The sequence below is a fragment of the Perissodus microlepis genome, chromosome 7 (assembly GCF_051167445.1).
Source record: "Perissodus microlepis isolate ML-2025 ecotype Zambia chromosome 7, ASM5116744v1, whole genome shotgun sequence".
NCBI lineage: Eukaryota > Metazoa > Chordata > Actinopteri > Cichliformes > Cichlidae > Perissodus > Perissodus microlepis.
The window spans coordinates 41,442,911-41,469,493 of NC_140467.1; the positions used below are offsets into that span (position 1 = coordinate 41,442,911).

The following is a 26,583-nucleotide window of genomic DNA, read 5'->3' on the forward strand; positions in this document are numbered from 1 at the left end:
GCCCACAATTCGCTATACGCCCTGTGATTGGATGTTTCTTGCTTCATGTCACTTCTTATTGGACAGGGCCACACTCCGTTTGATTTTGAGTCGTTTAATCACCAGCATGTCTGGTTGTCCAGCTTCGTGTGTCTACTAAAGCCCATCCTCCTCAGTTGCAGCGCTTAAGCGATGATCTGGGTTAAAGGTGAAGAGAAGGTAAACTGCAGCTGGAGTCCAGGATAAGTGTTTACAGAAAGTAAAAATCATGCATAATAGAAAGGGGAATGCTGGTACTTCGTGCTATGGAGCGTCTGAGGAAGAGGAAGTCAAGTCGCCCTCCAGCGGCGCAAAAGTCGTAGTAAGAGTGGTGACTCTAACCATGACCATAAATTACGCGCAAAACGTGACTCAATAGAGCGGTGATACTTGATTGCTAAAGTATGGTCCGTGGCCACATGGAGGTCCTGGAGATACTTCAAGTGAGGAGTAAAGTCATTTTAACTTCAAACAGGGGAGTCAGATAAATCGAGGAACGTACTCCTCGTCATTAACTTTTAATAAATGTACACATTAATTTGCAAAAGTCTTAAGACACCCATCATTTCTTTATATTGTGCTAGGAAAAAAATTGAATAGGTGAAAGAAATTAAAAATAATGTGCAGTCATACATGAAAATACAATATAGAAAGGGAAAAAAGTTTAATTCTAACGAGCTTGAAAGTCAATATTTGATACAACCACTTTTATTCTTTCTTTGCTTTTGTTTGCTATGTTGTCTGTTATCTACAGACACAGAAATGGTTCATCCTTTCAGTTAGATATTTTGAATGATTTCTAAGTGGCCTAAAATACAAACAAACTGTTAAGTATGGAAGCCCGTTTCCCCCACTAAAAAAAAAAAAGTATCCATAACTCGAAATTTCGAGCTGTCTTTCTCGAAGTATATTTACTTAGGAAAATGAAGAAAGGTTAATTGTATTTAGGTAACTGCAAGTACTGTTGTTTTCTTTTTTCAATAAAAATATTTTCAAAAAAAAAAAAAAAACTTGTATCACTCCAAATATAAATGGACCTAACGGTATGTAAAATATGAATTGGTAGAACAGTAATGGCCATTACGGCCACTGTATTCAGGATGCTAGGGTAACATGGCAACTTCTACAAACCTCTGCCTCATGGTATATACCATGGCGGGCCCATTTCTCAAGCTCTTTTTAAATAACCATAACTCCATTGTGCTAAAGACAAAATTAGAAGGGTTTCAGAAAAAAGACAAGACAAGCTTTACAGAAATATTCAATATATTATGGTTGCACAAGACATTCACAAGGTACTGCAGAAACTGCGCCATCAAGTGGACACAGAGCAGAGCACAAATTAGTCAAATTACAAAACAGCAGATTTTAAAGTAAACATACATCTTTGTATCACTGGAAAAAAATCATATGACTTCATTTGTGATGCAACTGCTTTGAATTGTTTTATTGATATGATTTAATTCAGTGTCTAGGCAGAAGTGAGGCAGTCGATTAGAGAGCTGAATTTCCCCTATTTATATCAAATAGATAAAATATACCAATAAAAATATCACAATGGTAAATAAATGCAAGGCATACTATCAGCATGGAAATAAGAAACCACCTGTGCACGTCTGTGTTTTTAAACATTTTGTGAGCTGAAGTATGTTTCCAGTTTAGTTAGACATCTATAACTTCACCATGTCTAAAAAGTAAATTTATTAGGTCTGCTATCATCTGCTTCTGGATCTTTTAGGACCACAGATCATTCATTCTTCTCCTAAAACTGCTAAAATGATTGTTTACAAATTGACTTACTTGACAAACTTAACTGGACCTAGGGTTTTTTGATTCACCTAACTGTGGTGAGACAAGTTAAATCTATAATGGAACCTCTTTATGCACTGATAATAAAAAATCTCTTTTAAAAAATGATACCAGTCACAGTAAATTCTGGCCCATTAAAGGATACAGTAAGCATTGCTTTGTGTTTCCACACACCACTAAAATCATATTTTATCAGTACCTGTGCACAAGTAAGACAGAAAACCATACCAGAGTCAAAGTTTTTGGTATATATGTACCAAGAAGGGGAAACTCTCCTATCCCAATTTCACAGATTTACTGAAGTGAATAAGCAAATGAGCACATGGATACCAGCATCATCAGGCAGTGCATGACAGCGCTGGTATGCACTTTCCAGTTTTTCACCTTAGAAACTTTTTGGGTTTTTTTTGTTTTTGTCTTTGTTTGTTTTTTTGCCAGGATTTACTCCCAACTTTCAGGGGATTTTTTTTTAATTTTTTTTTTTTAGAAAATCTCATTTCCACGAGGAGCTACTCTTCATACTAGTAAGCTTTGTGAATACCAGAATGGGATTTTATATAAAATAATGGTAATAATAATGTGCAGCAGGTGGCACTGTTAGTTTTCACTTATAATAATAATAATAATAACAAGTATACATTTTATTTATAGGCACCTTTTAAGGCACTTACAAGCAATTAAAAACCAAAATCACAGTGTGCATAAAATAACAGAATTAAACTTGAACAATGCATAATCAAATTAAAGGTATTAATAACGTTTCTATGGAAGGATTTAGACTGTTTTCATGAGTTACTCTTAGCTCTAGGGAGCTGTGCAAATTCGTGCAGGACAAATAGAATAATAATAATATACACCAGGTGGCGCTGTTACACCACGCATATCTGTTCGTGCAGACATGGTTTATGTGAATTATTTTTTTTATAGTTAAAGATCAAGCTGTAAATTGGGTGCACCACACAATTCTGGTAGTCTGAATTTTACAGACTTATAACTAAAACAAAACTCTGTAGTATCTCAGTATCCCAGAGAAAGGTTAATATCGTGTCTCCCTTCGTGGAGCCCACCATCAGTGCCAGCAACACAGGTCAGGGTAATAAAATAAAAGACTTTACCACAGCATGTCTTTTTCTTCCAAAAGTGCTGATGAAGAGGGTGAGGCAGATTAAATATACCGCATGCTCAGTTCATCACATTCTTTAAAATCTTGTGTGTTTGTGTCTGTGAAGGTTCTCAGTCATCCAGGTCATCGTAGTCAAAGGAGCTTGCAAAGAAAAGCGTCTGGACTTCTTTAAGTTTACTTGAAGACGTTTCACCTCTCATCCGAGAAGCTTCTTCAGTTCTAAGGTCAAATGGTGGAGAGTCCCAGATATAAACCTAGTGGGAGTATCCCCCCACAGAGGGACAAAAGGACCCCTTGATGATCTTCTAATCGCCTGAGCCAAGGTGTGAAACTGGGTGTGGGTCCCAATCAGCCAGAGTTTCGGGTGTGTTCATTGTGAAACCTGGCCCCACCTTATCATGCGAATTCCTGAGGTCAGATGGCCCAGGATGTGAGTGGGCGTTAAGGCGTCTGGGAAGGGATCTCAAAACTGGATTATAGATGGCAGAGAGTTGGTGTCGTAAACCCCCGCCTCTGTTCAAAGATGGTCGCTCACAGTGGACATAGATGGCTTCTTTCACTCCTCTTTCAAACCATCTGTCCTCTCTGTCCAAAATGTGAACATTGGCATCCTCGAAAGAGTGTCCTTTATCCTTAAGATGCAGATGGACTGCTGAGTCTTGTCCTGTGGAGGTGGCTCTTCTGTGTTGTGCCATGCGCTTGTGAAGTGGCTGTTTGGTCTCTCCAATGTAGAGGTCTGGGCATTCCTCGCTGCACTGTACAGCATACACCACATTGTTAAGTCTGTGTTTTGGCGTTTTGTCTTTCGGGTGAACCAGTTTTTGTCTGAGCGTGTTGCTGGGTCTGAAATGCACCGGGATGTCATGCTTGGAGAAAACTCTCCTAAGTTTTTCTGATACACCGGCTACATAGGGGATGACAATGTTGTTGCGTCTGTCCTTCTTATCCTCCCTCGTTGGTGTCTGGTCTTCTTTTCTGTGCCTCTTTGCTGACTTTAAGAACGCCCATTTAGGATAGCCGCACGTTTTGAGTGCTTCCTTTACATGTGTGTGTTCCTTCTTTTTTCCTTCAGGCTTAGAGGGAACATGTTCTGCCCGGTGGTGTAGGGTCCTAATTACTCCAAGTTTGTGTTCCAAAGGGTGATGGGAGTCAAAGAGGAGGTACTGGTCCGTGTGTGTGGGCTTCCGGTAAACTTCGATGTTGAGTTTGCCGTTCTCTTCAATGTGCACAGCGCAGTCCAGGAAAGGCAAACAGTTGTCCTTTGTGTCTTCCCTGGTGAACTTGATGTTTTTATCCACAGCGTTAATGTGCGCAGTGAAGGAGTCCACTTCTTCAAAAAAGGACAAAATTATTGACCGCCTTACATATCACCGCCTTTACCCAGGGGATGCCATACCCTGCATCTACGGACTTCCTAAAATCCACAAGGAAGCTGTCCCACTCAGACCCATAGTCAGTAGCATAAACTCAGCCACTTATAACATTGCTAAACACCTTGCTACCATCCTTGCTCCTCTTGTGGGGAACACCCCACACCACATCAAGAACTCCACCGACTTCACCGACAAGGTCCAGAAACTTACCCTGGATCCAGATGAAACCATGGTGTCCTTTGATGTAGTCTCTCTCTTCACTTGCATACCCACCACGGAGGCCGTGGAGACTGTCAGAAAACGACTACAAGAAGACAGCTCCTTGGAGGACAGGACCAACTTCACACCCGATCAGATTTGCACACTGTTAGACCTCTGCCTCACCACTACATATTTCAAATACAACGAAGGCTTTTACAGACAAAAACATGGCTGTGCCATGGGCTCCCCCGTGTCACCTATTGTAGCCAACCTTTACATGGAGGAAGTGGAAAGGAAGGCTCTTGGCTCTTTCAAAGGAAGAGTACCCAGCCACTGGTACAGATATGTGGACGACACCTGGGTCAAAATCAAGACACAAGAAGTGGAATCCTTCACTGCGCACATTAACGCTGTGGATAAAAACATCAAGTTCACCAGGGAAGACACAAAGGACAACTGTTTGCCTTTCCTGGACTGCGCTGTGCACATTGAAGAGAACGGCAAACTCAACATCGAAGTTTACCGGAAGCCCACACACACGGACCAGTACCTCCTCTTTGACTCCCATCACCCTTTGGAACACAAACTTGGAGTAATTAGGACCCTACACCACCGGGCAGAACATGTTCCCTCTAAGCCTGAAGGAAAAAAGAAGGAACACACACATGTAAAGGAAGCACTCAAAACGTGCAGCTATCCTAAATGGGCGTTCTTAAAGTCAGCAAAGAGGCACAGAAAAGAAGACCAGACACCAACGAGGGAGGATAAGAAGGACAGACGCAACAACATTGTCATCCCCTATGTAGCCGGTGTATCAGAGAAACTCAGGAGAGTTTTCTCCAAGCATGACATCCCGGTGCATTTCAGACCCAGCAACACGCTCAGACAAAAACTGGTTCACCCGAAAGACAAAACGCCAAAACACAGACTTAACAATGTGGTGTATGCTGTACAGTGCAGCGAGGAATGCCCAGACCTCTACATTGGAGAGACCAAACAGCCACTTCACAAGCGCATGGCACAACACAGAAGAGCCACCTCCACAGGACAAGACTCAGCAGTCCATCTGCATCTTAAGGATAAAGGACACTCTTTCGAGGATGCCAATGTTCACATTTTGGACAGAGAGGACAGATGGTTTGAAAGAGGAGTGAAAGAAGCCATCTATGTCCACTGTGAGCGACCATCTTTGAACAGAGGCGGGGGTTTACGACACCAACTCTCTGCCATCTATAATCCAGTTTTGAGATCCCTTCCCAGACGCCTTAACGCCCACTCACATCCTGGGCCATCTGACCTCAGGAATTCGCATGATAAGGTGGGGCCAGGTTTCACAATGAACACACCCGAAACTCTGGCTGATTGGGACCCACACCCAGTTTCACACCTTGGCTCAGGCGATTAGAAGATCATCAGGGGGTCCTTTTGTCCCTCTGTGGGGGGATACTCCCACTAGGTTTATATCTGGGACTCTCCACCATTTGACCTTAGAACTGAAGAAGCTTCTCGGATGAGAGGTGAAACGTCTTCAAGTAAACTTAAAGAAGTCCAGACGCTTTTCTTTGCAAGCTCCTTTGACTTGTGTGTTTGTGTTTGTTGCTCATTAAAGCTGTGAAGGACTTTTGTGTCTTAACCCTTATGGCAGTAGTTACCGTACCTTTTTTTTTGCTAGGCCCCCCTTTGTTCTACAAGAAAATCCCCCCCCCCCCCCACACACACACACACACACACACACACACACATTCTCCAACCACACACCCATATTTTGTTTTCAGACTCCATTGCTGTTTATTTCACACACATTTAATAAACAATTACACAATTAAAAGTAAACTGCAATAAATTACAGGCATCAATAAAATAAACTACGGTAGTAATTTTTTTATGCCTTGTCCACACCTAGACCGGTATTTTGGAAAACGCAGCTTCCACACCTACGTCCACCTTCACACCTTTCATCCACACATAAATGGCGTTTCCAATCACAGAAAATGGAGATTTTTTAAAACTCCTGTCAGGTTGGAGATTTTCGAAAACTCCATTTTTATGTTTAAGTGTGGACGAGGAATACGGAGTTCGTCACGCAACGTCAAAGGTATGCGCCTTTCACGTCACGCTGTGCGCCACTTTATTGTTTACATGACATGAATTTCTACAGTGGCGGATAGAGACAAAATAATGGTACTGTTAGTCTTGCTAGCTTCAGGTTTTACACGCTTACATACACACACAGTTACTGTTCCTCCATTTAGAAAGGCAGAGGCGTCATGGTGTAATTATTTTACGTGTAGTTGTGTTTTTTCCTGTGTAATAATATTCAACATTGCTATCAATACATTTTTCAAAAAATGCCTCTCTGTGCAAAATGGGCTAAAAAACATAAACAACTGTGGGATACTGTTTGTCCGTGATTTAGACAGGGGGAACAAATTGTGGTAGGATCAGCCTGACATTATTTCTATCCCGCTGTAACTTTACTGTATAAAGAGCTAACATCTTCAAAATGTCAGGAGTAGTTAGTCATTAGAAGAAGTGTTTGTAAACTAAAATTAAGAAAGTTGGATACTGTTTGTTTGTGATTTGGACAGGCCAGCGCATGCTCCCGACGCAGGGGAAGCTAATTTTCTAGTATTTGGCTTGGAGAGAAGTTGGTTTGGAAACATATTTGACGGTGCTTCAGCTTCTGCTTTGGGTTTGTGTGGAAGCACAGTCATAAACCTTTCAATTATGCAAGCAGTGTCCAAGCATTTTTTTTGTTTTGTTTTTTTAAATTCATACAGCGCCCCCCCTAGGGGGTGCGCCCCACACTTTGAGAACCTCTGCCTCATGGTATATACCATGGCGGGCCCATTCCTCAAGCTCTTTTTAAATAACTCCATAACTCCATTGTGCTAAAGACAAAATTAGAAGGGTTTCAGAAAAAAGACAAGACAAGCTTTACAGAGATATTCGATATATCATGGTTGCACAAGACATTCACAAGGTACTGCTGTCTGAAGTCAGACAGAAAGAATCAGCTCTAACTAGATTTTGTGTGCTTCACATTACCTTAGTCCTTTTTGCAAGGAAGAAAATTCAAATTGTTCTTGAAGGAGGAGACTTTTTTTTTTAAAATTTTGCAGCTAAAATTACAACAAAAAGTCAATTAGGCTTGTACAAATCTTGGTCAATAAAGTTATAAGTCTGGGCAAAAAGAGAAAAAAAACATTAATGTAATGGGATGTTGTTTTATCCCATTAGGTGTCTCTCTGTGATTTTGATATTTGATCAGTGAACAGCCTTATTGTCGGGATGCTGGGACAGTCATTCTGGGGTTTTGAAATATGTACTCCCAAGTCTTGCTAATCGTAATGGGTTAGGGTTACTTATCATTACTGATGGTGATTTAGACCTCACAAATCAACTGTAACCAGAAACAGTCATTCTGAACTCATTCTGACTCCCTTGAGTCGAAGCAATAAACAAACTCTAAATATTCTGACACTGACAGTTCTGACATTTCTGTGTATGCAGCCTTTGGCTAATGGAGGAAACGATGAACATTTTCTGAGTTTTGAAATCATTTCTCCCATATTGCTGCAATGATGCCTTCAGGTGCACTAACAAAACAAAGATCCAATAACAGAAGACTTTTATTTTGGAATGTCCAAGTTTGGATGTGCTGACCAGGAGCACTGTGGTGTTAGTGGTGCCATAAAACATTCACATTTAAAATGAAAACAGAACTAATAAAGGAAGAAAGACAGCATGAGTTGCACACTTCATTCTTCACTCCAACCAATTTAATGATCAAAAGTTCATTTACTTCTTATGTTTATTGCTAATTTTGTCGTATACTGGCTGTTTTATGTGTTCGTTCAGCTCTTAACATTAACACTACCAAACCATGAAATTGTGAAAGTGAAACTTTTGAACCACATGGTCTAAACAGATTGTGAAAACAAGAATCTAAAGGAGGTTATGCAAGCATGGTCCCTTTATTATTTACATGCTGACTGATGACGCTGGTATTCCTTTGTAGTTTATCACCTCCTTTCATCTGTGACACTACACACAGAAGAATTCCTGGTACTAGCTTTAAGTATGAAACCTCCACAATCCCTGATATGAATCATGTTCAGGTTTTTATGATCAATTTGGGTACAGAGACAAAAGGTGACTGCACTGGTGCATGAAAGCACAAAGCAAGGCCTTCTCTATCCCGTAAAAGATCAGAGTTTACTACAAGCACAAGTGCATAAAGAGATTCCTGTGCTGAATTTAACTTTTTTGGGTTTTTTTTTTTTTTACACAGTTAAATATCACATTTATCAGTGCATCAACAACCTTAGCCCTAAAAAACTGGATCGACTTGAAAACAACCCTTTCAGTGCATTTTTAGCCCAGGGAAAAGGCATGCCTGGTCCTAAAATATTCAAGCAAGGCAATAGAAGAAGATAACAGTAGACTCTATCAATTTTGAGTTTATATATGCTGCATTTTTGAATAATATCTAAATAAACTCGAAAACATCCTTTAGCTTATAAAATGACAGATCTAAATCATCACTGCTAAACTGTTCAAATACATTATTAAGGCCCTGCATGCTCTTTTCATCACAATCATGGAAGCTGCCCAGAGGCTTTAGTATCATAAGACCAGCCAAGATGTTATTGAAGAACCTCGTGCTCCACAAAATAAAAATTAAAAAATCTCATAATCACACAATTATTTTTCTTACTGCTTTACGTAGAAGACTAATATTTAAATTCATAACACAAAACATGTGGAAGTGGTTATGTTGTTCCTACATCATCATAATAGTGTTGGTCCAGGATGCTATTCCATTAGCATTATCCAAGCTAAAGCTTTTAAAAACTAGCAAACCAACATGAGCAACCTAAAGTCTGATGGCAAAATCCTAACTCGGCAATGTATTTAATGTGTAATGTATAAATTAATAAAACACTGAAAATCCTTCAAGGCCATCCGCGTTGATCGAAGTTTGTTGACTTTTGCTTAACCGGGTGAAGAGACACTTTCTCTCGGTTGAACACGGAACACACACACACACACACGCACGCATGTACACTGACACAGACCTGCACTCACCCACCCCCCTCCAAACACTTTCGAAGCTATGTCTTCTATGTTGTGAGATGTGATGATTCATGTGCTATGTGCTGAAGTGTTTTTTTCTGTTCTCAAACTGATCTCCCTGTTGGAGCTCAGTCTTTTAAATTGGCTCTTCCCATATGGAAAAGAAATAGTAAAAACTTATATGATTTACTCATGAAAGTGGCCACTTTCTCATTACTTTCATATATTGTTTTAGTAAGTATCCAAAACATACAAGTTTCATTATATAATTTTTCAAGGGATCTTATATCTGTTTTCACTCTTGTATGCTTTTCATACAAGTTTCACACAAGACAGATACAAACTTTATAAGATTTATATATATCTTTTCCATATGGGTTTGCTAGGTTGTCTGGTATGTGTAGAAACAACACTGGCTTATCCCTTGATTTAGGTGCTTTTTTAAATCCTTGAATGGTTCATAGATTATTGTTAATTTGCTTAAAAAACACAACAGTCATGCCAAACCATATGCAAAGAAGAAAGGTTGAAAGACCTTCAGAAAACCTGGTGACCTAAAGACCACTTTAAAAACTCTATGTATGTCTTGTGGGGTAAACTTAAACTTTTGCACAGTACTGCATACCTACTAAAATTTGTAACACATCAGTAGCACTTTCAGGATGACTGGGCATAGAAAGAGGTGATGTTGAGTCTTTCTAAATTAAGTACAGATCCAAAGAGTTATCCACTCTGTGAAAGACTGGCAAATAGATTAACATTTTATGCAAACACTTTGTTAACATCCTCATCTTTGGCACATTGTCGTTATAAGTTTCAGCAAATCAAAAGCCACTGCCTGTGTGGTTATCTGAATAGCATTACTCGTAAGTAGTTGTGAAATCTTTTCTGAGTACAAAGGTTAGGAAACCAAAGGACACACGCAGGCAATACAGACAGCTTGTCCCTGTTTTAAGGTGTGGCTCACTGCACAATGGTGCTAGTTTCCATGTTTTGGTTTATCACTCCAGTACCTCTTTGATTCTGGGAAAGACAGAAGTATTTCCACAACTTGCTTCAAAGCTCCACAATCATGTCTCTAAAGATCTGTATTACATACTTGGGTACAGGTGGTAATGCTGGTTGAATTTCTCTCTTTATAACAGGGGTGAAAGCACCTTTTTTTAATTGAATTTGAAATTGGCCCTTCTTTCCTTGTGAACGTGCGCATTATCTTCCCCAGTATCCTATTGTTACTATTCTTATATTCATTTCCCTTCAAAGGGAGCCAAATACACGACAATGAAACCCAGGATCAAAATGCTCAAGCAAGGATAAAGAAACAAGCCGAAACAATAACAAGGAGTGTGGTGATTTATGTTGTGAGCACACCCCCACTCCCATTGGTCACCTGAATCACCAGAATCCAAATTCACAACCCAGGGAGGTAATAGGAATCCACATGACCCTAGAAAACCCAAGTGACTACAACTGACAGTGAAGACCAAGCCACAGTGGACACCAGCACCACCACTCCACAACAGACCACCCCATCCCAGAGGGCTGGGTGCGGGGACCAGGCACCCGTCCTGCAGAAGGACTCCAAGTTTGCATCACGCGGCCCAGCGCAGCACAGGGAGCAGACCAAGGGAAAGAGAAAGGAAGGAGAAAGCGGGCAGGAGAGGCCCACGCATTTCTGTACTGAACCAGGCCACCCAAGGCAGGGAAGGGGAGACATTGTGCCCAGACAAGGGTCCAGAAAGAAATATCTTTCCATTTGCCTACCAACTACATGCCACCCAGCATAAAACTCCACAAAGGCAAGCCAGCAGGAGCCATTACCCACCATCCCCAACATCTAGGACCACACCCACCAAGAGAAGACAACATAGCAGACGTAAATATGCAGCTCCTACATAAATTCCACAGCAGCAACCCCACCACAGCAAGCCTCTGCCCTGCCAGGTGCAGCATGCTGAGATATGCAACATTTTCAACAAATAGGTCTTTGGTAATAAAATAAAATATAATATTGTGTTTGTAAACTATGTTATGTTCCTTTTTATCTTTTCTTTTTATCGCTACCCGAGTGGTGGTGATCTAGATCGCATTAACCTACTTAAAAGCATATATTTTTTAGAAATGTTATTACAAAACAAAGAGACACACAGGTAGTACAGACAGGTTGTCCCTGTTTTAAGGTGTGGTTCACGGCGGAATGATAGTGGTCTCCATGTTTAGTTTGTTTTATCACTTCATTGCAGCTGCGATTCTTGGGAAGAAGGAAGTATTGCCACTACAAGCTTCAAACCCCGACAGTTCTAGATACGTGTCATGTCTCTAAGGTTATATATGATTTGCATGGGTACAGGTAGTGATAAAAACAACATGTGAGACTTTATCCCCTAAAGGGTCAGAATTTACTAATGCTGGTTGGTTCTTTCTTTACATCAGAGCCTGAAGAACCTGTCTATTGATGCTTTCACAAACACAAACCATAAATATTAATAGATTAGTTTTGAAATACAGATTTGACCATAGTTTTAGGGCAGGAACAATAAGTCTTTGGTTCTGAAACAACCAGAAGCCGATAATAGTAGATTTCATTAATTTATGGTTTAGATATGGTATTGTTATAAATAATGTGTAAATTATTTTAAAAACATCCGCAGGCTGATGAAATGTTTGGAAAAACAGGCCTAAATGTGCTGTTTCTTGTTTGATTTAATTTGTCGATAGTTATATTTACTGCTAATATTTGTGTCTTTGAAATTAACAGAGAAAATGTTCAGCTTTTATCAGTAACACTAAGCGCACCGTGAAACTGTGAAAGTGTTCCAAGGGATCTAACCTGCTGCTTTTAATTAGCTCACTGTTATTCATCCTTTGTTTCTCCCTCCTCTTTGTAGGTTACTGAAGCCCACAGATGACTCTTCTGCATGATCAAAATGTGTGATGCTTCAGTAAATGCAGAAATTCCTCCAGTTGCCATAAGACACTGTATAAATGGTGAGGCCTGCCTTCTATCTTTACAGCAGACTCTTTCTTGCAAGCTTGCAGCATGTCCATTCAGATTGTTTGGTTTTTTGTTTTTTGTTTGGCTTTTTTGTGCATCACACTGATGGTGTTCCCTGTCAAACTTAAAATAATTAATTAACCTGCATGTCAATGGGTTTTACGACTGTATTTTTTCTAAAGCTTTTAATACTCTTAAAGGTCTTCTTCCCCTCGCCTAACAAGTTTTCTGCTGAGGAGCTATGGGCTCATGTGCTTTGTGAACAGTCCTAACTTAAAGGTGAAAACATTTCTAAGAATTTGATCACTGGGAGCTACTCTTGCTACAAGGAAGCCTTGTAAATATACGGGCCCAGGGTTATTTATATATAATAATGTACTCCAGATGGCGCTGTTTAACCAAGCAGAGTGTAAGGTTTCAGTACAGGTTAATCTGAATTACCTGCCATTCATTAGATTTTCATTCAGTTATTCTATGTAGCCTAAGACCTTTGCAAGCAATAAACAAGGGTGATAAACGACTGTACTAATACAGCAGGTCTCTTTTTTTTTAGGCTCAGCTCGCTCACTTCTTTAAGGTCATGTGTTTGTTGCTCATGAAAGCAGTGGAGTTCAGTATTATCAAAAGGCCAGGCTAAGTGTTTTTTTCAGAACCTGTTGTTTAGCTTAACTTATCTCTAAGACAAAAAAAAGAAGAATTCAACACAACCATTTGTTTCTATGCTGCTTTAGATATCAGACTTGCTACAATTTGCATATGTAGTCAAATAAAAGTGGTTATTTTATCCCATCGGGTGCTCCTCTGTGACTCTGAGTTTTGAGCAGTGAACAGAAAGTAGCCTGAAAATCTAACCCTAACCCTGTGTTATCATAATAATGTAATTTTTTTTTTTTTTTTTTTTTTTTAATTGTTCTCCCCAAGTCCTGCCAAAGAGGGTGGGGTTATAATTACTTGTCAGTACTAATAGTGGTTTAGACCACAGAAGTTTAACTATAGCCTCAGGATGAGCAATTTTTAATCTGGTTTGTATACCATATTGATTTCCTTGAGTTGAAGCAATTAAACAAACTCTAAATATTCTGACATTGGCAGTTCCTCTATACGGCCACGGTCGGGTCACATTTCTGTGTCTGCAGCCTCTGGGAGTAAACAAGGCTTTCTGGGCTGAGGTGGGAGTTAGAGAAGGCGCAAATTATGTCGTTAGAGGTTATGGTAGGAATTCTTGAAACTTGTGTTTTGACGTTGCCTCTCCTATACCTTGCAGTAATGCTGCCTTCAAGCTCACCGACAGCAATCATAATTACTGGAGTCGTCGAAAATTTCCATGCGCCTCAAAGAAGTGACGTCACAGAGCCAGAGACAATAACGACATTAACAAGGCCATCGTATAATAAAATAATGCAATAATGTATATTTTATAAAATTACGCTATTTACTACATTGTTTACTGTAACGTGTGTAATCCAATCCCTACTCGTTGTCATACTAGTAGGCTATAGATTATTTGCCTAAATTACTATAAACCTATCGCATCTCAGCGCACAATATGTTTTGTCATGCTTTTTGAAAACTTCTTCTGTCCAGGATATCACGTCTCTCTTGATAAACATAATAAAAGAAGAGCGACCAGAGAAAACTACTTTTGTTGACTGTGAATGTTGTTATTTCCGGACAATGCACTTCAATGAGCGGCAGGTCTTCTGTTATGCGGTTAACGTAAACACTGACTGTTTTCATGCACTGTTTCCAGGTGACAGCTTCTCTGAAGTAGACGATTATGGTTTGTGTCTATGTATGCTATATTCCCCCGTGAGAACGCGCAGTTTTTTCGTTCTTTTCATAAAATTATTTCTTCTGAAAAGCATCTAAATGTGCAACATTTTTTGTGACGGAATCTAACAGTTTTTTATGTGTTTGTCGGTAGTCAGCTCACCAGACAGTGAGACAATGGCGCGAACTACAAATGTATTAAATAAGATTTTACAAAGAGGGGAGACGCTCCCAGTGGGCAAACACGAGCAAGCACGACCACGCACCCTTCACGTGAAAACAGGAAGTTACTCCCGCCCAGTTGGCGGGTGGGGCTTGTACAACAGATGCCACCCCCAGCTCTGTTCACCGGTATAAGCGAGTTCCTCTGGAGTCTGTCAGGCATTCATTTAAACTGAGAAGTTTCTCGATTCCATAAGGCGTTTTTTTCTCTCCATATTGACTCACTTTGTCGCAATTATCATTTTTCTTTAGTCGCGTTATTTAAAAAAAAAATTTAAGGGCAGATTTTTTGAACGGGTTACATTTCATAATCCGTTTAAGTTTTTCTTTATCCCGCCCGCGCTGTCTTAACGTCTGTGTGCGCGCGCTAATTAGCTTAACGGCTAGTGAGCACTACTCTACGGGACTGATAACTGCAGTGTGTGGTAAGTTTTATATTTAACATTTTATACCTTTTTAATGAAAAGCTCAGTGGTTCATTTTACGAATTTTGTAATTAAGGCGTACGTCAAAGTGCGCGCTGATGCTAACCCTAGCCATTGTATTATACATTCGATCCAGATGGTGGCTAGCGTATTTACTCGGTAGAAAAAAATACATTTAATATGGATTAAATACTTTACTTGACTTTGAATTGATTAAGACTGTTATGTGTGGGAGTCCGTTAGCAGTTGGCCCATACAATGTTAAGTTTGTATCAGTGTATAACGCCGATGTAATTGCTATTCTTAATGTTAATGCTAAGCGAATATAGGCAGCAAGAATTATATCTGGTTTGCACTTTTTATAGACCTTTAAACCGGGTCGACACACGCGACACAACGAACCGGTGCCGCATTGAGTTGTGTTCCCTAAACTGAGTCATATCCGGTTGCGTCTCCCTGTTACGGAAAATAAACACGTCAAACACTAGTAAAACGCTGTTTATGGACGCAGCCACTATTATGGTGGATTAAAACGCCAAATTTGAGATCGGTCCAAATGTTTTTTGTTTTTTAAGATTGGGCCAGCCACTTCTGTAGCGCAGAGCGTGAAGCTGCACGAACAGACGGCGCTCGTGTTGCGCGAATGAATGACGACACGTGTGCGAGTAGGGAAAGTTAAAATGTCTCCCACATAAAACGGCTCGACGTATCTCGAGCTTCCCATCATGATCGCTTATCATCCACCGTACAGCAATTAACATTTTAAATGCGACTATCCTGAGTCAAAATAAAGGACATTGGTGTAATATAGTTGCGGTCTTTCATGCGCCATTTACTAAAAATGGCCTCCGTTTTAAGGAAGGGCAGCAACCAGAGGTCCTTCTTCCGGTCCACAGTTACTGCCGGTTTTCTACTCGTATATCTTATTCGTGATGTAAAGGTTTATTCCTTATGTAAAAGCGTTGTTGCCTGTGTTTTGACGTTAGTGTTATTGAAGGATGCCTTTTTTTTCTTGTGTGTTGTCTTTTCAGGATGTACCCTTGCTCATCTGCAGTCACAGTGGCACAATGGCTGGCTTTTGTTTCTGCTTAATCTCTCGGCACCCAAAGGACAATAACAGATCCACCAAAATTTTAGGATAGCAATAGTTTTTCACTGTACCTCTAGTTTACTTTAATTGTTTTCTGGTTAGATCCAGATAAACCCATTACAAGTTTGCACTGCTGAATCCCACAAATTCTGTTAAGACAGGTGGGCCTAAAAATAAAGCTAATTATTTATTTACCTCTATTTACCTCTTTATTTTACTAGCTGCTGTTTAGAAACAGATTTATATAAAAACCTATTTTGTCTGGCATTTATTCTTTTAAGATTGTGAATCAGTTCCTTTAAAACTTACAAAAAATGTTTTCAACAACTGCAACTGCAATAGTGCTGACCACTGCCATGGTAACCTACACACCTCTGACTGAGTATGTGTGGTTGCTGGTTGTTGGCTTTATCATTGCCTTCATCTTAGCCTTTTCTGTCGGTGCCAATGATGTTGCTAACTCATTTGGTACAGCCGTGGGCTCTGGAGTGGTCACTTTGCGTCAGGCATGTATTCTAGCAACAGTGTTTGAGACCCTGGGGTCTGTGCTTCTTGGGGCCAAAGTGAGTGAAACTATTCGCAAGGGAATCATTGATGTGGGCATGTACAACGGCTCTGAACATGTCTTGATGGCTGGATCTGTCAGCGCAATGGTTGGTGAGTATCTGCAGCTTATCTTTCATGTAATTTGAACTGTCTGTCAATGAACCCTGTGGACAGAGCATTGCTTGTAGAAATTAAAGATGTCAAAATGCATTGGAGTAGTGGTGAATCTGGTTGTAGAATATTTTTGGTACCAGTCTTAACTGTATAAAAGCTGAAATTATGACACCATGCAACTGATGTCATGAATGTATTCTGGTTAGGTTCTGCTGTGTGGCAGCTGGCTGCTTCCTTCCTTAAGCTCCCCATCTCTGGAACACATTGCATTGTTGGTGCTACTATCGGCTTCTCGCTGGTTGCCAAAGGGCAGCAGGGCGTCAAGTGGCTTGAACTCCTACGTATTGGTATGTAACCAGTCAACTGACATAGAAATTCCCTTTAATGGTTAGCTGAATTTCATCACAGGCATTTTAAGTATATTTTATTAATGGCGGTGTGTGAAGACTCTTACAGTGTGATAATACCATCCCAAATCCAGGTCAGTAATCAAATATGTTCATGAATGGCAGGAACAGCATTTCAGCTAAATCCACATTCAGACATGGGAAGCATTCATTGTACAAATCAATAGTGATTTCCACCACTTTGTGTTGGTCTTTGGGAGGAGGCGGTACAAATAAGGAGTGTTATTTGATAAGGTCGTATGATGACTTGGAGAACAATAGGCAGTTTTAAAGGGTTGTTCTAGAGTTCAGTTTGTTGCTTGTGGGGTGGGTGTCTTTCTTCCTTCTCCCTTTTAGTTTTTAGTTTCTATGAATCATGCTCATGTAACTATTTAAATAAACACATTCTTTATTAAAAATAAGCTGTATAGTAGGAGTTAAATGAATTTAGGAATTTTTTTTTCTACTGTTCTTTGACAAATTCTCTCATTACTTTTCCACTGTTTTGTAATGCTCCCATTTGTGTTTGGATTTATTTATTTATCTATTTATTTATTTATTTATTTGTGCAGTTGCTTCCTGGTTCCTGAGTCCCCTGTTGTCTGGAATAATGTCAGCCGTTGTCTTCTATTTTGTGCGCAGGTTCATCTTACAGAAAGTAAGTCTCCTTTTATCAAAATTGTGGATACGCTCGGTTAATGTAACATTAGAAGAGTGAAGTTGTGGTTTAAGGCTGTTTCAACACTGTACTGGTCCAGCCCCAAAATGCAATTGGGAAAATGTTTATTACATGGCAGGAAATAAGCTACCATGCTTTGAAGCAGTTCCTTATAGGAACACATGGTTCAGATTTCCACTGTGCTTGTTGTGCCTTGAAATGTAACCTGACAGCAAGATGAGGCAACTTGGATTTCTGAACATTCTATTTTCTTCCTGTAGGAAGACCCAGTACCCAATGGCTTGAAGGCCCTGCCTGTCTTCTATGCGATGACAATGGCAATCAACTTGTTCTCCATCATGTTCACTGGTGCTCCGGGTGAGTATCATTGTTTCATTTTGCTCTGCATGCCTGCCCACAGCCACAGCTTAAAATAAGCTGCTCCCTCAGACAGCCGGATGCCCACACATATTCCAGCCTGAACCAGACTGTTTAACATTTTCACAGAAGCCGTGTTTATTTTAACATGTTTTTTTGAAGCTCTCTTGCTTTGTGGTTCTATGTGGGTCATAGCTGGCATGAAGTTTTAGAGTGGAGCACAACAGGGAGATGGAAATAAGATTTCATTTAACTCCTGACATCACTTCAGGCATGCAGGAGGAAAAGAGAAGTAAAGAGTGTGCTGTCAAAGTTGTCTGCTGCTAGTAGTTGTATTATTGCTCTGAATCTGTGTGGCAATGCTCTTAATATTTGCTGGTTTTTGGTTTACCAGAAACTCTTTATTAAATGAGCCATTTTCGCTCCTTTTGTTTTCTTCTCTCTGCAGGGCCTAACAGTTCCAGATCTTAGCTGGCCTGGGCCATTTAAATGACGGCTACAGGCCAGAGTTTGACCAGATCTGGTGAGCTGATGTGTGAATGCACATCAGCACACTAAGAAGAGAACACTTGCACTTCCCACATAGACAGTAAATCCCTGGTTAGTCAGGCACAACAGTACAGTCATATCAAGTTCACCACATGTGAAATTGCCATCTGCAATTTTGTTTTTAAATATATTCACAATACAAACTAGCATTCATATACTCCACATGTTGTACACAAAGACAGAGGTCATAATACAAACTTTGGCTCATTGTAAAAGTAAAGTAGACCAGGTTTTACTCTACTCTCCTCAGTTGTTTGTCATTGGCCCAGTAACACAAATTCATCACTGCATTTATAATTAAAAAACAAACAAACAAAAAAAAACATTTAGGTTTTCAGACCTATAGTCTAGGCTTGGCTTTGGTTACTATACTGCTCTGGCACCCAGGACGACAGCAGATGAATTGCTGATGAATGCACCTTAATGCAGCAACAGTATCTGCAGCTAACTGAGTCCAGTGTGTTTGGTTTCCTGTGACATTCCCTGATCTTTATGCTAGCTTAGTGGTGAAGTTGGATACCAGACACCCCACAGCACATTCCTATGCTCAATATAAACACCAGTGCCAGAGACCTCAAGTCAGCATTTGGGCCAGAGAATTTAAGGGTCAGCTGACTGTCCTGTACAGATGAGGCTCAGTGTGACTTCATTCCTTCATAAATCATTCAGCTGCTGTCACTGCATTGCAGCCCCATACATTGTAAAAGGGAGACGTACCCTAAAAGCCAACTTCATGCCATTCAGTCATGAAGACAAATGAAGTTCAGGTAAAGTACTGTTAAGCCTTCAGAGCACAGATGCTGAACGCAATTCCCTGTTTATGACGTTTGCTGAATCTGCCCTAAATTTTGTCCTCGTTGCTGCACGTCACTCAATTGTTCGCACCTGCTCTATACACAAGTCTAAACAGGACCGTGGCTTTTTTTTATTTTTTTTTTATTATGTATTTAAAGTGTCAGAGTGACAGGATATCTGGACCCCTCATACCAGCCTCAATTGATAAACTTCCATCTTTTGTAGCAGGGCACAAATTTTCTGCCTCGATAACCCACTGAAAAACAGTCACTGGATTTAGTTACCATGGGGGCACTAAACAATTGGCATCACAGCACGGATGACTTGTTTCAACCTGAGCCATGATCCTGAAACAACTTTTAAGCGATTGCTATAGTCAACTCTTGTGTAACAGATTTTAATTCATTATGAGTTACAAATGTCATTAGTCCTTAGTGCCCTAAGGACAGATAACCAAAAGGGTTCTTACCAAGTGACTCAAACTCCTCCTTTAACTGTCATTGTAATTGAGGTTGGTGGTGTACTGCATGTACAGTACTGGGAGGGGAAAAAAAACAAACAAACCTTGTTGTTGTGTAATGCAGGCCATGGAATATAGGTTTCTGCAAGGGTTTTGGAACACAGCTGTGGTTAAATTTCATTTACTTTCCAGTTTCAGTCATCCCACTGCATGCTTGTGGTATAAAGTCACTTCTTTCTGTAAGAGTGTTAATCAGACTACAAAATGCAGCCCGGCTTTTTAATCTATACTACTTTTTTTCCTTTAAAAAAAAAAAAATAATAATAATAATTACCATCCGGGTGGATAATTTCCCTCTTTATTCTGTAGTTTTAAAATCCTGTTTGATATCAGATGAGTTCCTGTTTAATAATGCATGGCAGTACCACGTGTGTTTGGATGTCTCTAGTAGTGAGTCAGTGTACTCAGTCCTAGACAAGACTTAACTGTTAAGAGTCACCGTCCACTTTTTCCTTATGCCTCTCCTGTCCCAAAGGGAGTGAGCTTCCATTGCGTAACTAAATAAACATGAGTTAGGTGCTCCGCAGTCTCATGCTGCAGCGTGACTCAGTGCACTGTGTGGACTGTGCCCTCAAACAAACACAGTAACTGAGACACTTACCACCTCCCCTTGGCCCTCATTTACTTTTCTTCTCTTACACTTCCTAAACAATCCATATCTTAGTGGAAGTGTGGCGTTTATGGCCAAGGTCATGTCCGGACATTCAAACAAGGTGGTAGATTTTTATTTTTTATTTATTTTTATCCACAATTTGTTTTTGTCCCCATGAAACTGCTGACTTTGTGTATGACATGGATAACTGCTTCTCCAGGGAAATGTAAATGGTAACTTTCTGCCAGCATGCATTGCGCTACATCTTTGTGCTGCACCAGGTTTGCTGCAGTGTTGGCAAGAGGGTAGAGGGTGCCTTCATTTTTTACAGCAAAGTGCCCTAGTACAAGCCCCCCCCCCTTCCCCTTCTTTTTGCTTTTCTTTTATGCTACCCAAGTTATGTCTCCTTTTGAGGAACTCATTGTTTCTGTGTAATTGTTAGCTGGGCACTTTGGGGTCTTGGTGACATTGGTGTTGCATAACTGTTCATGTCTGGGGGTACACATGCTTTCCATTTTTAACTACGTGGCACAATGAAGCTATGCAGTCACTGAAGTTGTTGCAGAGTACTTGAGTACTTTCAAACATAAGTGCCATTAATGAATGAAAATGAAACTTCATTGCCCTCATAGGACCTCTTCTAGAGGGGCTTATATTTACATATTTATAAAACTGCTGTTCTATATTATATTTTAATGTTGGTGTATTACTTTGTGTGGTCTGCTAGAAAAGGTAGCTCCTGCTGCCTAGTTGTTTTGTTTTTTTTAAATGTGCCTTTCTCTTATTTGCTTTTGTTTATATCTGCGTGGCACTTGGCGATCCTCCAGTGCTGGGATTTGACATGATACCTTGGTGGGGCATCCTGCTCATCTCATTGGCCTGTGGTCTGCTGACCTCCATTGTGGTTTGGTTTATTGTCTGCCCTCGCCTAAAGAAGAAGATTGAACGTAAGTCCCATTTTTGCCAATCTGACTCACTGTTCAACTCCATGTGACTCAGTTTCCTTACTTAAGCCATTGGACAAATCATGACTGGAGCGTTGCACTGCAACTCCACCTATCGAGTGTGGGATTATATTAATCCAGCAAATGGAGTTCAGGGATATATTTTTCACAATGGATTCGCTCTAATGAAAATAATGTGAAAATATTGTCTTTGCTTTAATCCAGGATTATAGAATTAAAAACCAGAGTAAACTCTGATGCATTTGCATCCGAATAGTGTGATTTGGTGTTAAGACATAACCATTTGTTTTAACCTCCATGAATGTATTTTTGGCTCACTCTGTTATCTACAATGCAGTTCTTCTCTTTAATGACTCATAGGTTTAGTCTCTCCTGGCATAAGTTATCTTTTCGGGTTGATTACAGAAAAGCTGTGTCTGATACAACCTATGACTTAGGTTCACAAATATTGCCTTTTATTACTTAATAGAACTCTAAATGGTTCGTTAATGACATATTTGGGGGAAAAATGTGTCTCCTAAAATGAGTAATAACTTTTTTTGAAGAGAGGGTTCGCTCTCTTTTAAAAAATGTATTTGACAGATCCTTTATTCGTCACTTCTCTCTTAGAGCAGCAGGTTTATCTGACAAGGCATAAACTGCCTTGATTCAGTAGACAGGCTGACTAATTGAGTCATAAGGATTCACTAATTGGTCTTTACCTCCTCGACTAAAAATAAGCCTGCACTGACTTTGTGTTTACGTGGCATTGGCAGTGCATTGGGAGGTGTGTTTGAGGGGGACCTATTGCTTCAGATCCAGCCATGACCAGTTTGGATGATGCAATCTCACCAGGACACACTTAGATTTATTGAACAAAAAATAATGGCACTGAGTATCTAGTTCACTTTAAAGCTACAAAAAATGTCATGTGAGCCTCGGACATTTAGTTTATGGTCTCTCTTAAGACAACATAATAGTGGTAATATGAATATGTCCTTTGTAATCCTGTTAATCTGATCCTGTGAACATCGGAGTCCACCCTTGGACACAGAGATCTTTATATTTACAGTACAAAGGGTTTTCTGAGTTTAAGGTTATGCAACACTTGGACTCCCTACAGCTGAAGTTGAAGGAAAAACAGATGCTGGGTTAGGATGTCTCTGCTATGCTAAGTATATGTTTGGATGCGATCCAAATAATTCTCAATCCAACTCTTGCCCTAATAGGAGATATCAAGTCCAGTCCCACTGAAAGCCCTCTGATGGAAAAGAAGGAGCTTAAAGAAGCCCACTGTCCAATCCTGAAGCAGGCATCTACCACACCAGCTGCCAATTACAACTCTGCTGACCCTCTTCCTGGCCCTGAGGAGCGCAGGGTGGCCTTTGACATCGGAGATTCAGATGAAGCCGACAGTAATAAGGAACACAGGGTGGCCTTTGACATCGGAGATTCTGATGACACAGACTACAGCAATTCAAATGATGGTAAATATGCCAAAATACAATACGTTTTAAAAATCTCTTTGCCATCTTAAAATGACCGTTGCTATAGATATTTTATGATTAACTTGCAGATGATTTTATGACATTTCTTTTTTTTCTGCAGCCCCCGCACAGATTCAATCAAACAGTCAGGTCCATTTTAGTAACCAAGCCCAAAGCAACGGTGCCTCCACAAATGCTCAAAATCAGGTTCAATTCAAAAATCATGTTCAGTTCAACAACAGACCTCCACAGCCACCAAGTAACGGTTATAGCCAGTACCACACAGTCCACACGGACTCAGCCCTCTACAAAGACCTACTGCACAAGCTCCACCTGGCCAAAATGAGCGACTGCATGGGAGAGGGAGGCGACAGACCTATCCGGCGCAACAATAGCTACACCGCCTACACCATGACCATCATTGGCATGCATGACAAGCATAAAGAAGGGGACTTCCGTGCTTGTGAGGATGGCAACAAGGCTCCAGGATCAGGCAGTCAGGAGAGAAAGCGACTGCGTATGGATAGCTACACCAGCTACTGCAATGCCGTGGCAGAGCACACAACTCCTGAAGGTCTGGTAGAGGGTGATGTGAGGCTAGACATGGAGATCAAGGATACAGGTAGCAGCCAGAGTTCCCTGGATGATGAAAGGCCTGAAAAAGACAAACCAGAAGTCTCAGTCTTGTTCCAGTTCCTTCAAATTCTTACTGCTTGCTTTGGATCCTTTGCCCATGGAGGAAATGATGTTAGGTATGGTTAATGATATCATATCAGACAAGTGTGTGGTGACCTGTGTTTCTTTGTCAGATTGTTAATAACAACAAAAAAATTTCTCCACTCTGCAGTAATGCCATTGGACCTTTGGTAGCTCTGTGGTTGGTTTACGAAACAAGCAGCGTGTTCTCAAATGCACATACACCCATTTGGTTACTGCTGTATGGTGGCGTGGGTATCTGCGCTGGACTCTGGGTATGGGGTCGCCGGGTGATTCAGACAATGGGGAAAGACCTCACCCCCATCACCCCCTCAAGGTAAAGACTCAGACAGTTCATAAGTTGTTTCCACCCAGAACCACATCCTCCCCAGACATTACTGCTCCTTACATTTGAGCTGCTCAGACACATCCACATGAGTTTTTTCTTTCTCCTCCTGCAGTGGTTTTAGCATCGAACTGGCCTCAGCCTTGACTGTCGTGGTTGCTTCTAACATTGGCCTGCCTGTCTCCACCACCCACTGCAAGGTAAGCTGGTCAAACACTGTGGTCTGGGAACTCAAACGAGAGATGAGGGAAGAGACTGTTTCATAAGAGGGAGGCTTGAGTAAACAGTCTGGTAGAAGTTCCACATGTGGAGCAAGTTTCTCCTCAATAAAATGTCAGGCATATGCATGCACAAAGATCATTTGACTGTTATTTATCTGAAATAGGTGGGCTCTGTGGTGGCAGTAGGTTGGCTGCGCTCAAAGAAGGCAGTAGACTGGCGTCTGTTCAGGAACATCTTCATGGCGTGGTTTGTGACGGTTCCCATCTCTGGTCTGATCAGTGCTGCTATCATGGCTATCTTCGTCCACGTCATCCTGTGAGCATTCAGCTGCACCCCAAGCAGGGGGAGGAGAAAAAAACGCTCCGACGTGCACCCGGAGAGAAAGGAGTGAAGTTTGAAGGCCAAAATATATCGCTTACCTCTGGCCAACAACTTTATAAGAAAAAGGAAAAAAAAAAAAAGTTAGAAAGGGTTCGGTGACATGTGCCTGTGGTTCTTGGCTGCATCATTTTCAGACTATAACTTGCTATCTGTTCCATTTGGGTCACATAACTTGTAGTTACGACCTTTTTCATTTCTTTTGGCTTTCTTTTTCATATCTCATCATTCTGTAAAGAGTTAATCTTAAATCAACTGTTTGTAATAATTCATGTTCTTTTTACTTTGCGGTTATGTATGATTATTATGTACAGCCATTTTGTTTTATACATTAGGCAGGAATGAACAACTTAAAATGCAGTATTAGCCTATTACAGATGTAACACTCGAGTCATCACACATGCTGGAGACTGATTCAAGAAAAATAAGAAGGCAGTATTTAGGTGAAAGTGTTTCGCTGTTTTAGAGTAGCGTTTACAGCCGGTTTTCTTTCAGCTGACAAATTAGGACCCTTTTTTTTTTTTTTTGTTAAGAGATCAAAATGTTTTTCACCTGTTTGAGCATGTTTTTCTACCGTGCTGGATGACTACAGCTGAACATTATGAGGAATACTACGTAATTGTCATAAGCCATCACACTAGTAAGAAATGGCACAGCCCAAATTGGTAGTTGGTGAGTTATCGCTCTGCGTCTCCAGGTTGGGACTTTCTGTTCTTGATCAGTGCGGAAATAACAGATCTGTTGAGAAATGTCATTTCTGAACATCAGCTAGTGCAACAACGTGTTCCCAAACATTACCTTAAGTCTGTTAAAACTTGATTGAATCGTCCCTAATGGTTTAAGCGCTCTAGGTCGGCTTCAGCCTTGTTTTTGTAGTCCACATTAAGATGCATATTATTACACATATTCAGTTTGCCTGGACAACTAGGTTTTCCCGCCCTTCCTCTGGATGATACATGATGAGGATCAGGAACCTGAAAACTGGAAGTTTATTGTGTGCCCAGTGTGTGATTGACTGCAGTAATGAATGCATTTCACAACCTAGATGCTGTAGCTGCCTTAATTGTTTTATTTTCCATTAGGTACCAAAGAGTTTTTGTTTTTAAGGCATATCAAGATGTACTACTCCACATTTGTGGAAGGAAAAATGGAAATAAAAATTGAAAAAACAGAATACTTGTTAAACTTGTCTTTGTTGATGATCTACAATGAAGGGGACGTTACTGCAATGTGTATCAATACAAACACAGTATACAGCTACTGATATCTGTACAGATTATTATTTTATTTTTAATAAATTTCCCCTCTTGTGAACATCTCTGGAAGGCCTTCAACACCTTAAAATATACCCCCCTCCAACTCATTTTTAACAGTATTTTGACAATTGGTAACACAAAACAAATATCTGCTCCCTATTTTCTGAGATGAGGTGCTTCCGGTGCATGCAGCAAGATGTCAGAGATATACCAGACTGTGGTAATGGCAGCCATTTACTTTGCTGCCAGAGATGCTAGTAGGATCAACAAACTAATCGAAAAGTTGGCCAGAATCCGGGGGCGTTTGAGTCGCTGAGGGACAGGTTTGAACAAACTGCAGTCTGTCATAGACAACCCATCGCACCTGCTCCATTCTGCACTAGAGGCAGCAGGGTTCATTCTTCTTATCCAACCCCACTGCTGTAGATAATGCTTGAGGAAATCATTCCTGCCAGTCTCTGCACAAAATAAACAGAAACCTGTCCAACAGCTGTCCTGTGACAGGTGAGCACACCTCTTAAATTGATAGTGTGCATGTTGTTTATTAATGCCGTTGGCATTCTAGAATTCTTTTGCACATACTTTTTTTTTTTTAACTAATTTTTCTACTC

General features: G+C 40.5%; 1 protein-coding gene across 1 annotated transcript; it reads left to right on the top strand.

Moving 5' to 3' along the window:
* The first annotated feature begins 14,686 nt into the window (after positions 1–14,686).
* slc20a1b (solute carrier family 20 member 1b) lies at positions 14,687–25,890 on the top strand. The gene is made up of 11 exons (XM_084935092.1): positions 14,687–15,015; positions 16,047–16,762; positions 16,972–17,112; positions 17,724–17,809; positions 18,091–18,187; positions 21,471–21,590; positions 22,817–23,074; positions 23,196–23,826; positions 23,922–24,107; positions 24,232–24,316; positions 24,502–25,890. The coding sequence occupies exons 2-11, from the start codon at positions 16,420–16,422 to the stop codon at positions 24,655–24,657; spliced, it is 2,103 nt and encodes a 700-aa protein (XP_084791218.1). The 5' UTR covers positions 14,687–15,015; positions 16,047–16,419; the 3' UTR covers positions 24,658–25,890.
* The last annotated feature ends 693 nt before the right edge of the window (positions 25,891–26,583 follow it).